The sequence below is a fragment of the Panulirus ornatus genome, chromosome 22 (genome assembly GCF_036320965.1).
Source record: "Panulirus ornatus isolate Po-2019 chromosome 22, ASM3632096v1, whole genome shotgun sequence".
Lineage (NCBI taxonomy): Eukaryota > Metazoa > Arthropoda > Malacostraca > Decapoda > Palinuridae > Panulirus > Panulirus ornatus.
The window spans coordinates 5,037,654-5,051,777 of record NC_092245.1 but is presented as its reverse complement, the minus strand read 5'-3'; the positions used below and the strand labels follow the sequence as shown (position 1 = coordinate 5,051,777).

General features: G+C 42.4%; 1 protein-coding gene across 2 annotated transcripts in view; it reads right to left on the bottom strand.

Annotated features, from left to right (window-relative positions):
* Window positions 1–2,641: 2,641 nt before the first annotated feature.
* LOC139756508 (3-oxoacyl-[acyl-carrier-protein] reductase FabG-like) overlaps window positions 2,642–14,124 on the bottom strand; it is a 74,248-nt gene continuing 62,765 nt past the window's right edge. For both annotated transcript variants that reach the window (XM_071675956.1, XM_071675957.1), the window contains exon 6: window positions 2,642–3,272. In XM_071675956.1, the coding sequence (XP_071532057.1) occupies window positions 3,129–3,272 (144 nt within the window). In that variant the 3' untranslated portion in view covers window positions 2,642–3,128. The remainder of the gene's footprint in view (window positions 3,273–14,124) is intronic.

Here is a 14,124-nt window from a genome sequence, read left to right as displayed (position 1 = left end):
TGGTTCTGCAAAATCTCCATGTACTCTCTCTCAAGGCTTATCAGGGTATGGCCACACATGAAGGGGTGCAAGGGGTTTATTTCTTTTCACTTGACAAATCTCACAAGCTTCTACCTTTTATTCATTATACTTATCTACATAAGGCCACCAAACATATGATCTAGTAATCCCCTTCATTGTGGAGATACCTGGATGGGCCTTGTGCAGTTCTCTTAATACACTTTGCTGTCGTGCTGGAGGAGCCACTACCCTGTACCTCCACATTATCCAACGTTCACCTGTACAAAGTTCATCTCTACACACTTAAAATAACTTGAACTCTGAAACCTGAGCAGCTTTTGTCCAACCACTCTTGATGAAAGACAAAACTTTAGCATATACCGGGTCATGTGTTGTCCATCTCCTGACGTGTTTAGCTGCAACTGGTGAATCTTCAGTGTGCTCTAACAACAATATGGTATCTGTGGGGAGTGGTACTGATGTTAGGGTCTCTGCCAATGGTGACCTACTCAATTGATACTCATAAGCAGCAAGTGAGATGGCCCAACATTGTATTCTCACACTAGCTACACTGGGTGTCGCCTTGTGCTCATGTAAAAGTGAAGCTATGGACTTGTAGTCTGTGACTAATGTGAATGATCTTCCATACACATAGTTATGAAAACAGCGCACCCCAAACACTATTGCCGAACTCACCCCGTCAATTTGTGCACAATTTTTTTTCCACATTATTCAGTTAGCGTGAAACAAAAGCTATAGGTTACTCTGATCCATCTTCATTTTGGTGTGCTAGCACTGCCCCTACACCATAATGGTGATGCATCACATAACAAAACAAGAGGCCTATCTGGATCATAATGTACCAAAATCCCACAAGACAATAACATCTTTGCTTTCTTAAATGCAGCTCCTTGTGGTTGCAACCAGTGCCATCGCATCCCCTTCCTTAGCAACATATACAATGGTGCAAACAATGAAGAGAGGTTCCTGAGAAATTTACCTCAAAATTTATACCTCCTAAGAATGATCATAGTGTTTGCACATCTGTTGGCATGCATCCACACTTGCTTTTACTTTACGTTCTAATACATGAATGCCCTGTGCATCAATTTTGTGTCCTAAATAATTTAACTTACTGTTTCGGAAAACTCACATTTGTCATAATGCATCTTCAAACCTTTTTCATTTAATCTCTACCACTTTGGTCAAGTTTGCTCAATGTACTGCTTCATTGCTTCCACTGATTAAAATATCATCTAAATATACAACAGTATGTGGAATATCTCTCAATAAATTGTACAATTCTCTTTGAAAAATCCCAGGTACACTCTTGACCCCATAGGGTAATCTGTTATACCTGAGCAAACCTCTGTATGTGTTTATCACACAATTTTTCTTTGATTCTTCATCCAAAAACATTTGTTGATAAGCACTACTCAAGTCCAATTTTGAGAATAACCTACCTCCTACCAAAGTGGTCAATATGCCATTTATTTTTGGAACTGGAAAAGTGTCCTTCTCAGCCTCTGGGTTTACCGTCACTTTAAAGTCTTCATAAATTCTAACTTGCGAGGACGGCTTGGACACAACCACTATTGAAGTGACCTATTCCGAGCTTTCCACTGGTGAGTGTTCCATTTGCCACTAGCTTGTCCAATTCTATGTCTGTGGCCTCTCTCAGAGAAAAAAGGCAGTGGGTAAGCTCTCAAAAATTTTGGCTTTACACTAACTAGCATCCACATAAATTGTGGCCTTCTCTCCAATGTATGTGCCTAAACCTTTCTCAAATACACCAGCATACTTCATTTTTAATTCCTTCACAAACTTTTCACTGCTATCCAACTATTCCTGTACATTAAACACTGAATGCTACCAATCAGTCTGGAGTGTTTGTAAACAATTCCTAACCAACAAATTTCGTCTATCACTTGCTACTGCTACTAACATCAACTCATATGCTAGACCATGGTGTGTGATATGTGCTCTCAATCTTTCTCCTGTATATGACTTCAACATCACATCATCTTCCATTACTTTCTCTTGTAATATGGATGCCTTGTCACACAGACTTTTATAAATATGTTCACTAATTATGGTAAAACTTGCACCAGTGTCAATCTCCAAATCTACTTCTTACCCTACAATATTTAGTTGACTCATGAATGGTTGAACACTTCCCAGTTGTCCCTCACTCTTTTTTCACTACTACAATATAGAACTGATTTGAATTCAAAATAATCCTCTTTACCTTTGCCAACACCATTATTATTTTCTTATCCTTCTTCTTGGTTTTCTACCTGATACATTTTACTTCCTCTTGGAAGTCCTCTTCTCCCACTTGGTGGGCCTCCTCCCACTTTTGACACTGTTCTCCTTCCTCTTGGTGAAGGTGCTCTCTTTAGTGTGTTTTTTGGAGAAGGCTTGAAACTGCTATTAGGGAATGCCCATCCATCCTTTCTTCTCTTGATCCCATGCTCGTCGCCACTTTATGTAATATTTAGCGTAGTATGTTAGTCAAGTAGTATACTAGTCAAGTAGTATATTAGTCCATAAATAATTGCTTTACTCTGGGAATACTTCTGGTAGCAATAGCGGTTGGTTATACTCTTCTTATTTTGTAAACAGAACCTAGTTGGGCTAAAAAGAAAAGCATTCATTCTGTATAAAGTTATGACAATAAAGATATCCAGGTCAAGGGTAATATAGATAAGTTCATGAGATGGTGATGATCATCCACTTCATAAGGATATCCAGGCCCAGGTGACTGGAGACAGGGTCATGTGATGGTAAACATTCTCTGCTTCTTATGGATGTCCACCTCCAGGTGGCTGTAAACAGCCATAAACATCCTCCTGAATGTTGATTGGGGTTTGGGACAAGTGGCAGATGCTAAAGCTCAGTGAGATGGTCAAGTAGGTGGAGGTTGAAGTAATGGTTGCTGGATGATGATCGATCTACCATCCATTGCAGGTGGTGATGCATGTGGTGGTTTTGGTGGCAGCGGATGAAGACTGATGGATCTTCCACTGCAAGTAATGATATTGGTGGAAGTGTAGGTAGCAGCTACTAGATACTGATGGATATACTGCCACAGGTGGTGATGTAGATGGTGGTGTAAGCTGTGGATGCTAAAGAGTGACGGATCTACCACCACAGGTGGTGATGCCACTGCCGGTGATGTAGTTGGCTGCAGGAGAGGCCAGGAAAACCACAGCATCAGCCACCTCTTGACCCGTCCCAGGCCGGCCCAGTAGCGTCTTAGACAACCAATCCTGCAATGACCAAATCATTATCCTCTCAACTGGTCTGTGGTAACCACAACCATGGCTGCTGATGTCATCAACATAAACTGTATGTCTGAATGATCAAATGATATATTTCCTGAGCATGAATATTACATAGAAGTAAAACATTGTTTGCAACATTAATGATACTTCAAGTCATGGGTAAGAAAAGCCATAGAGTAGTGGCAGTAAGATAGCAGAGTTTACTAGTAAATATTTCATTCTTGATAGATTCTACTGTTTTTTGTTTCGGGAAATACATCTCTGGAAACTTTTGTGTAGGACATGGTAAGGTCTACATGTGGAATTAAGGACATTTGTCTAGTATTTGCATTATATAGTTTGCTCTCACATCACAGAGTAAAAGAACAGGAAAATCCAGTATGATGACCATAACTGGCCTGACTTGGCCTGTACAGAAGATAAGGGGTTGGCCAGACTGCAGTTATCACTGCATGGCAAATATAAAGAGGATTACCGCTGTGTCAATACTTAATAGATACATGAGGTAATCAAACCCATGCACAGGCAGGTGGGCCCAAGCTGACTTATGGTTAGTAACACTAACCACTACGTCAAAGAAGCCCGTGGTGTATGTGTAATTACCTATTTGTACTTTAAGGGGAAGGGGTTCTACACTTGAGGGGCCCTACCTCATGAATTTTTCTATCATAAATATATCAAATTTCTTTATGCTCTTCAATACGCTTTCTCATAACTCAGCATGTTTCATTCATCCACTACTCATATAATATACAACTACTTTTTTACTTCTAACAACAAGTTTCTTGCTTAACTTCATGCTATGTCCAGGGGTTACTTTATCCTTGCAACTTTCAAATTGTTTACTGTTTATGCCATCAAGGTGGTTTAAAACCCAAAGGTTCTGATAAGGTTACCCTTTAGTCTTCTATCTGCCATGGTGGACAAATCTAAGACCTCTAGCCTTTACCTGTAACTTAGCTCACATAATTCTGATACCATCTTTGTTGCTCTCCTCAGGACCTTTCTTATTATTTCTTAGTGCTTCTTTAAGTGTAATTAACAAACAAGTTCCGGTCAAATGTAAGATGTGAACAGTTTACTGCATATCTCCTTATCCATGTACTTGAATGCAGCTCGAATATTTGCCAGACGACAGTCTGTCTCTTTAACTATCGTCCTCAGGTGGAGCTATGGCGACAGGTTAAGGATAATTTCAACTCCTAAGCCTCTCTCACAATTATATTTCTGCTTCTTGTTTCCAACTGGATGATATGCATATCGAGACATTTTTTAACTGTATCCCATTCTCATTACTTTATATTTATACAGGTTAAATTTAACTGACAAAGTATTAAACCAATCTTGGAGTTTACCTAGATCTTGTAAACTGAGGCAATCCTCCATGCTTTTCATTTTCCTTATGACCTTAGCATCATCCAAAACATACTCAGTAAGGAAAAAACCTTTAGATAAGTCATTCACATAGACTAGGAAGAGCAATGGTACCAGAAAAGTGACCTCAACCCACTTTAAAAAGGCTCCTCTGACATTTGTCCTTTATTTAACTTCACTAAGGTAACTTTTTTTTTTTTTACTATCAAAGGGGTCTCCTTATTCCCGCCTGAAGATCCAGCTTCTTTACTAGCCTCCTGTGTGGTAAATAGTCAAATGTCTTTTTTTCCTCTCTATCTCTGATGTCTGTTCCAACTGGAACTCCCTCAATGGGATGGCCACAGTGATAGTCTCCATAACTAGTGAACGCCAATGCTAAGTTCTTATCTTTTAATGCCTCATCCTTAACAGGCCACTGGCAGAGGGCAACTCTAATGCAGTGTTTGCAGAGGCTTCTACCCAATGTTCCAACTGACTTCTTCTATCTAGTGTTTCTACCTACTACTTCTACCTGTTTGTGGACAGAATGCCAGTAGTCCACATGTGGGTGAGGCAGAAAGGAAAGACAGCTACCTGGGTTAGAGGAGTGCAACTTGACAACCACTGAAAGTGCTGACTCACTAAGCAACTGTCACTAACTATCCCAACACCCAGGTGGGGAGCACTGGTAATATACCTCCATGGTCAATGGCTGCCTACTAACTACTACGTACCAAACCACATAGCTTTCTCTTTTGCGTATAATGAACCTTACTCTTTCATAGAAATCCTTTGCTGAAACTGTGATGTCTCTAACATAGGAAGTTTTACCTTTTCAGGGAATCACCCACTTGCTTGCGGTCATTTTTTTCCAGTACCTTACATTCATTAGAGAGACCATTCTGAAGTTCAATGCATCCTCTCAAGGCTCATTTTTTTTATAAACAGGTATGATGATTGCCCCTTTCCATTCCTTTGATACTACCTTTCTTCATCAACATTATGAACACTTCAAGTAATCTATCAAGTGTATCTGTACACCTCTTTTGAATTTATGGAGAAATTTCATCAGGATCAGGAGCCCTATATACTTCCCACGCATTCCTCATGTGTCATAGAAGGCGACTAAAGGGGACGGGAGTGGGGGGCTAGAAACCCTCCCCTCCTTGTATTTTAACTTTCTAAAAGGGGAAACAGAAGAAGGAGTCACGCGGGGAGTGCTCATCCTCCTCGAAGGCTCAGATTGGGGTGTCTAAATGTGTGTGGATGTAACCAAGATGAGAAAAAAGGAGAAATAGGTAGTATGTAGGAAGAGAGGAAAGTGATTGGTTCTCAGTGAATGTAGGTTTGCGGCAGGGGTGTGTGATGTCTCCATGTTTGTTTAATTTGTTTATGGATGGGGTTGTTAGGGAGGTGAATGCAAGAGTTTTGGAAAGAGGGGCTAGTATGAAGTCTGTTGGGGATGAGAGAGCTTGGGAAGTGAGTCAGTTGTTGTTCGCTGATGATACAGCGCTGGTGGCTGATTCATGTGAGAAACTGCAGAAGCTGGTGACTGAGTTTGGTAAAGTGTGTGAAAGAAGAAAGTTAAGAGTAAATGTGAATAAGAGCAAGGTTATTAGGTACAGTAGGGTTGAGGGTCAAGTCAATTGGGAGGTAAGTTTGAATGAAGAAAAACTGGAGGAAGTAAAGTGTTTTAGATATCTGGGAGTGGATCTGGCAGCGGATGGAACCATGGAAGCGGAAGTGGATCATAGGGTGGGGGAGGGGGCGAAAATCCTGGGAGCCTTGAAGAATGTGTGGAAGTCGAGAACATTATCTCGGAAAGCAAAAATGGGTATGTTTCAAGGAATAGTGGTTCCAACAAAGTTGTATGGTTGCGAGGCGTGGGCTATGGATAGAGTTGTGCGCAGGAGGATGGATGTGCTGGAAATGAGATGTTTGAGGACAATGTGTGGTGTGAGGTGGTTTGATCGAGTAAGTAACGTAAGGGTAAGAGAGATGAGGGTAAGAGAGATGTGTGGAAATAAAAAGAGCGTGGTTGAGAGAGCAGAAGAGGGTGTTTTGAAATGGTTTGGGCACATGGAGAGAATGAGTGAGGAAAGATTGACCAAGAGGATATATGAGTCGGAGGTGGAGGGAATGAGGAGAAGTGGGAGACCAAATTGGAGGTGGAAAGATGGCGTGAAAAAGATTTTGTGTGATCGGGGCCTGAACATGCAGGAGGGTGAAAGGAGGGCAAGGAATAGAGTGAATTGGATCGATGTGGTATACCGGGGTTGACGTGCTATCAGTGGACTGAATCAGGGCATGTGAAGCGTCTGGGGTAAACCATGGAAAGCTGTGTAGGTATGTATATTTGCGTGTGTGGACGTATGTATATACATGTGTATGGGGGTGGGTTGGGCCATTTCTTTCGTCTGTTTCCTTGCGCTACCTCGCAAATGCGGGAGACAGCGACAAAGCAAAAAAAAAAAAAAAAGGTATGTTTGAGGAAAGGAACCTGGATGTTTTGGCTCTGAGTGAAATGAAGCTGAAGGGTAAAGGGGAAGAGTGGTTTGGGAATGTCTTGGGAGTAAAGTCAGGGGTTAGTGAGAGAACGAGAGCAAGGGAAGGAGTAGCACTGCTCCTGAAACAGGGGTGGTGGGAGTATGTGATAGAGTGTAAGATAGTAAACTCTAGATTGGTATGGGTAAAACTGAAAGTGGATGGAGATAGATGGGTGATTATTGGTGCATATGCACCAGGGCATGAGAAGAAAGATCATGAGAGGCTAGTGTTTTGGGAGCAGCTGAGTGAGTGTGTTAGTATTTTTGATGCACGAGACCGGGTTATAGTGATGGGTGATTTGAATGCAAAGGTAAGTAGTGTGGCAGTTGAGGGAATAATTGGTGTACATGGGGTGTTCAGTGTTTTAAATGGAAATGGTGAAGATCTTGTAGATTTATGTGCTGAAAAAGGACTGGTGATTGGGAATACCTGGTTTAAAAAGAGAGATATACTTAAGTATACGTATGTAAGTAGGAGAGATGGCCAGAGAGCGTTATTGGATTACGTGTTAATTGATAGGTGCGCGAAAGAGAGACTTTTGGATGTTAATGTGCTGAGAGGTGCAACTGGAGGGATGTCTGATCATTATCTTGTGGAGGCAAAGGTGAAGATTTGCAGAGGTTTTCAGAAAAGAAGAGAGAATGTTGGGGTGAAGAGAGTGGTGAGAGTAAGTGAGCTTGGGAAGGAGACTTGTGTTAGTAAGTACCAGGAGAGGCTGAGTACAAAATGGAAAAAGGTGAGAACAAAGGAAGTAAGGGGAGTGGGGGAGGAATGGGATGTATTTAGGGAAGCAGTGATGGCTTGTGCAAAAGATGCTTGTGGCATGAGAAGCGTGGAAGGTGGGTAAATTAGAAAGGGTAGTGAGTGGTGGGATGAAGAAGTAAGATTATTGGTGAAAGAGATGAGAGAGGCATTTGGACAATTTTTGTAGGGAAATAATGCAAATGAGTGGGAGATGTATAAAAGAAAGAGGCAGGAGGTCAAGAGAAGGGTGCAAGGGGTGAAAGAGAGGGCAAATGAGAGTTGGGGTGAGAGAGTATCATTAAATTTTAGGGAGAATAAAAAGATGTTTTGGAAGGAGGTAAATTAAGTACGTAAGACAAGGGAACAAATGGAAACATCAGTGAAGGGGGCTAATGGGGAGGTGATAAGAAGTAGTGGTGATGTGAGAAGGAGATGGAGTGACTATTTTGAAGGTTTGTTGAATGTGTTTGACGATAGAGTGGCAGATATAGGGTGTTGTGGTCGAGGTGGTGTGCAAAGTGAGAGGGTTAGGGAGAATGATCTGGTAAACAGAGAAGAGGTAGTAAAAGCTTTGCGAAAGATGAAAGCCGGCAAGGCAGCGGGTTTGGATGGTATCGCAGTGGAGTTTATTAAAAAAGGGGGTGACTGTATTGTTGACTGGTTGGTCAGGCTATTCAATGTATGTATGACTCATGGTGAGGTGCCTGAGGACTGTTGGAATGCTTGCATGGTGCCATTGCATAAAGGCAAAGGGGATAAGAGTGAGTGCTCAAATTATAGAGGTATAAGTTTGTTGAGTATTCCTAGGAAATTATACGGGAAGGTATTGATTGAGAGGGTGAAGGCATGTACAGAGCATCAGATTGGGGAAGAGTAGTGTGGTTTCTGAAGTGGTAGAGGATGTGTGGATCAGATGTTTGCTTTGAAGAATGTACGTGAGAAATACTTAGAAAAGCAATTGAATTCGTATGTAGCATTTATGGATCTGTAGAAGGCATATGACAGAGTTGATAGAGATGCTCTGTGGAAGGTATTAAGAATATATGGTGTGGGAGGCAATTTGTTAGAGGCAGTGAAAAGTTTTTATCGAGGATGTAAGGCAGGTGTACATGTAGGAAGAAAGGAAAGTGATTGGTTCTCAGTGAATGTAGGTTTGCGGCATGGGTGTGTGATGTCTCCATGGTTGTTTAATTTGTTTATGGATGGGGTTGTTAGGGAGGTGAATGCAAGAGTTTTGGAAAGAGGGTTAAGTATGCAGTCTGTTGTGGATGAAAGAGCTTGGGAAGTGAGTCAGTTGTTGTTCACTGATACAGCACTGGTGGCCGATTCATGTGAGAAACTGCAGAAGCTGGTGACTGAGTTTGGTAAAGTGTGTGAAAGAAGAAAGTTGAGAGTAAATGTGAATAAGAGCAAGGTTATTAGGTACAGTAGGGTTGAGGGTCAAGTCAATTGGGAGGTAAGTTTGAATGGAGAAAAATTGGAGGAAGTGAAGTGTTTTAGATACCTGGGAGTGGATTTGGCAGCGGATGGAACCAGGGAAGTGGAAGTGAATCATAGGGTGGGGGAGGGGGCGAAAATTCTGGGAGCCTTGAAGAATGTGTGGAAGTCGAGAACATTATCTCGGAAAGCAAAAATGGGTATGTTTGAAGGAATAGTGGTTCCAACAATGTTGTATGGTTGTGAGGCGTGGTCTGTAGATAGAGGTTGGTGGAAGAGGGTGGATGTGCTATAAATGAGATGTCTGAGGACAATATGTGGTGTGAGGTGGTTTGATCGAGTAAGTAATAATAGAGTAAGAGAGCTGTGTGGTAATAAAAAGAGTGTGGTTGAGAGAGCAGAAGAGGATGTTTTGAAATGATTTGATCATATGGAGAGAATGAGTGAGGAAAGATTGACCAAGAGGATATATGTGTCAGAGGTGCAGGGAACGAGGAGAAGTGGGAGACCAAATTGGAGGTGGAAAGATGGAGTGAAAAAGATTTTGAGTGATTGGGGCCTGAACATGCAGGAGGGTGAAAGGCATGCAAGGAATAGAGTGAATTGGAACAATGTGGTATACCGGGGTCGACATGCTGTCAATGGATTGAACCAGGGCATGTGAAGCGTCCGATGTAAACCATGGAAAGTTCTGTGGGGCCTGGATGTGGAAAGGGAGCTGTTGTTTCTGTGCATTATTACATGACAGCTAGAGACTCAGTGTGAACGAATGGGGCCTTTGTTGTCTTTTCTAGCACTACCTCGCACACATGAGGGGGGAGGGTGTTGTTATTTCATGTGTGGCGAGGTGGCGATGGGAATGAATAAAGGCAGACAGTATGAATTATGTATATGTGCATATATGTCTGTGTGTGTATATATATGTATACGTTGGTATGTACAGGTATGTATATTTGTGTGTGTGGACGTGTATGTATATACATGGGTATGTGGGTAGGTTGGGCCATTCTTTCATCTGTTTCCTTGCACTACCTCACTAATGCGGGAGACAGCGACAAATCAAAATAAATAAATAAGTATGACTCATGGTGAGGTGCCTGAGGACTGTCAGAATGCTTGCATAGTGCCATTGTACAAAGGCAAAGAGGATAAGAGTGAGTGCTCAAATTATAGAGGTATAAGTTTGTTGAGAACCTGGGAAATTATATGGGAGGGTATTGATTGAGAGGGTGAAGGCATGTACAGAGCATCAGACTGGGGAAGAGCAGTGTGGTTTCAGAAGTGGTAGAGGATGTGTAGATCAGGTGTTTGCTTTGAAAAATGTATGTGAGTACTTCTTAGAAAAGCAAATGGATTCGTATGTAGCATTTATAGATCTGGAGAAGGCATATGACAGAGTTGATAGAGATGCTCTGTGGAAGGTATTAAGAATATAAGGTGTAGGAGGTAAGTTGTTAGAAGCAGTGAAAAGTTTTTATCAAGGATGTAAGGAATGTGTACGTGTAGGAAGAGAGGAAAGCGATTGGTTCTCAGTGAATGTTGGTTTTTGGCAGGGGTGCATGATGTCTCCATGATTGTTTAATTTGTTTATGGATGGGGTTGTTAGGGAGGTAAATGCAAGAGTTTTGGAAAATGGGGCAAGTATGCACCTCTCAGCACATTAACATCCAAAAGTCTCTCTTTCGTGTGCCTATCAATTAACACGTAATCCAATAACACTCTCTGGCCATTTCTCCTACTTACATACATATACTTATGTATATCTCTCTTTTTAAACCAGGTACTCCCAATCACCAGTCCTTTTTCAGCGCACAAATCTACAAGCTCTTCACCATTTCCATTCACAACAATGAACACCCCATGTACACCAATTATTAACTCAACTGCCACATTACTCACCTTTGCATTTAAATCACCCATCACTATAACCTGGTCTCATGCATCAAAACCACTAACTCACTCACTCAGCTGCTCCCAAAGCACTTCCCTCTCATGATCTTTCTTCTCATGCCCAGGTGCATATGCACCAATAATCACCCATCTCTCTCCATCCACTTTCAGTTTTACCCATATCAATCTAGAGTTTTCTTTCTTACACCCTATCATATACTGTTTCAGGAGTAGTGCTACTCATTCCCTTACTCTTGTCCTCTCACCAACCTCTGATTTTACTCGCAAGACATTCCCAATCCACTCTTCCCCTTTACCCTTGAGCTTCGTTTCACTCAGAGCCAGAACATCCAGGTTCCTTTCCTCAAACATACTACCTATCTCTCCTTCTTTCTCATCTTAGTTACATCCACACACATTTAGACACCCTAATCTGAGCCTTCAAGGAGGATGAGCACTCCCCGCATGACTCCTTCTTCTGTTTCTCCTTTTAGGAAGTTAAAATACAAGGAGGAAAGGGTTTCTAGCCCCCCCCCGCTCCAGTCCTCTTTAGTCGCCTTCTACGACATGTGAGGAATGCATGGGAAGTATTCTTTCTCCCCTATCCCCAGGGATAGGGGAGAAAGAATACTTCCCATGTATTCCCTGCGTGTCGTAGAAGGCGACTAAAAGGGAAGGGAGCGGGGGGCTGGAAATCCTCCCCTCTCATTTTTTTTTTTAATTTTCCAAAAGAAGGAACAAAGAAGGGGGCCAGGTGAGGATATTCCCTCAAAGGCCCAGTCCTCTGTTCTTAACGCTACCTCGCTAATGCGGGAAATGGCGAATACCATGAAAGAAAAAAGATATATATATATATATATTTTTTTTTTGCTTTGTCGCTGTCTCCCGCGTTTGCGAGGTAGCGCAAGGAAACAGACGAAAGAAATGGCCCAACCCACCCCCATACACATGTATATACATACGTCCACACACGCAAATATACATACCTACACAGCTTTCCATGGATTACCCCAGACGCTTCACATGCCCTGATTCAATCCACTGACAGCACGTCAACCCCGGTATACCACATCGATCCAATTCACTCTATTCCTTGCCCTCCTTTCACCCTCCCGGATGTTCAGGCCCCGATCACACAAAATCTTTTTCACTCCATCTTTCCACCTCCAATTTGGTCTCCCACTTCTCCTCGTTCCCTCCACCTCCGACACATATATCCTCTTGGTCAATCTTTCCTCACTCATTCTCTCCATGTGCCCAAACCATTTCAAAACACCCTCTTCTGCTCTCTCAACCACGCTCTTTTTATTTCCACACATCTCTCTTACCCTTATGTTACTTACTCGATCAAACCACCTCACACCACACATTGTCCTTAAACATCTCATTTCCAGCACATCCATCCTCCTGCGCACAACTCTATCCATAGCCCACGCCTCGCAACCATACAACATTGTTGGAACCACTATTCCTTCAAACATACCCATTTTTGCTTTCCGAGATAATGTTCTCGACTTCCACACATTCTTCAAGGCTCCCAGGATTTTCGCCCCCTCCCCCACCCTATCATCCACTTCCGCTTCCATGGTTCCATCCGCTGCCAGATCCACTCCCAGATATCTAAAACACTTTACTTCCTCCAGTTTTTCTCCATTCAAACTTACCTCCCAATTGACTTGACCTTCAACCCTACTGTACCTAATAACCTTGCTCTTATTCACATTTACTCTATATATATATATATATATTTTTTTTTTTTTTTTCAAACTATTCGCCATTTCCCGCGTTAGCGAGGTAGCGTTAAGAACAGAGAACTGGGCCACTGAGGGAATATCCTCACCTGGCTCCCTTCTCTATTCCTTCTTTTGGAAAACTAAAAAAAATTGAGAGGGGAGGATTTCCAGCCCCCCACTCCCATATATATTTTTTTATTTTTATTTTTTTTATTATACTTTGTCGCTGTCTCCCGCGTTTGCGAGGTAGCGCAAGGAAACAGACGAAAGAAATGGCCCAACCCCCCCCATACACATGTATATACATACGTCCACACACGCAAATATACATACCTACACAGCTTTCCATGGTTTACCCCAGACGCTTCACATGCCTTGCTTCAATCCACTGACAGCACGTCAACCCCGGTACACCACATCGCTCCAATTCACTCTATTCCTTGCCCTCCTTTCACCCTCCTGCATGTTCAGGCCCCGATCACACAAAATCTTTTTCACTCCATCTTTCCACCTCCAATTTGGTCTCCCTCTTCTCCTTGTTCCCTCCACCTCCGACACATATATCCTCTTGGTCAATCTTTCCTCACTCATCCTCTCCATGTGCCCAAACCACTTCAAAACACCCTCTTCTGCTCTCTCAACCACGCTCTTTTTATTTCCACACATCTCTCTTACCCTTACGTTACTCACTCGATCAAACCACCTCACACCACACATTGTCCTCAAACATCTCATTTCCAGCACATCCATCCTCCTGCGCACAACTCTATCCATAGCCCATGCCTCGCAACCATACAACATTGTTGGAACCACTATTCCTTCAAACATACCCATTTTTGCTTTCCGAGATAATGTTCTCGACTTCCACACATTCTTCAAGGCCCCCAGGATTTTCGCCCCCTCCCCCACCCTATGATCCACTTCCGCTTCCATGGTTCCATCCGCTGCCAGATCCACTCCCAGATATCTAAAACACTTCACTTCCTCCAGATTTTCTCCATTCAAACTCACCTCCCAATTGACTTGACCCTCAACCCTACTGTACCTAATAACCTTGCTCTTATTCACATTTACTCTTAACTTTCTTCTTCCACACACTTTTCCAAACTCAGTCACCAGCTTCTGCAGTTTCT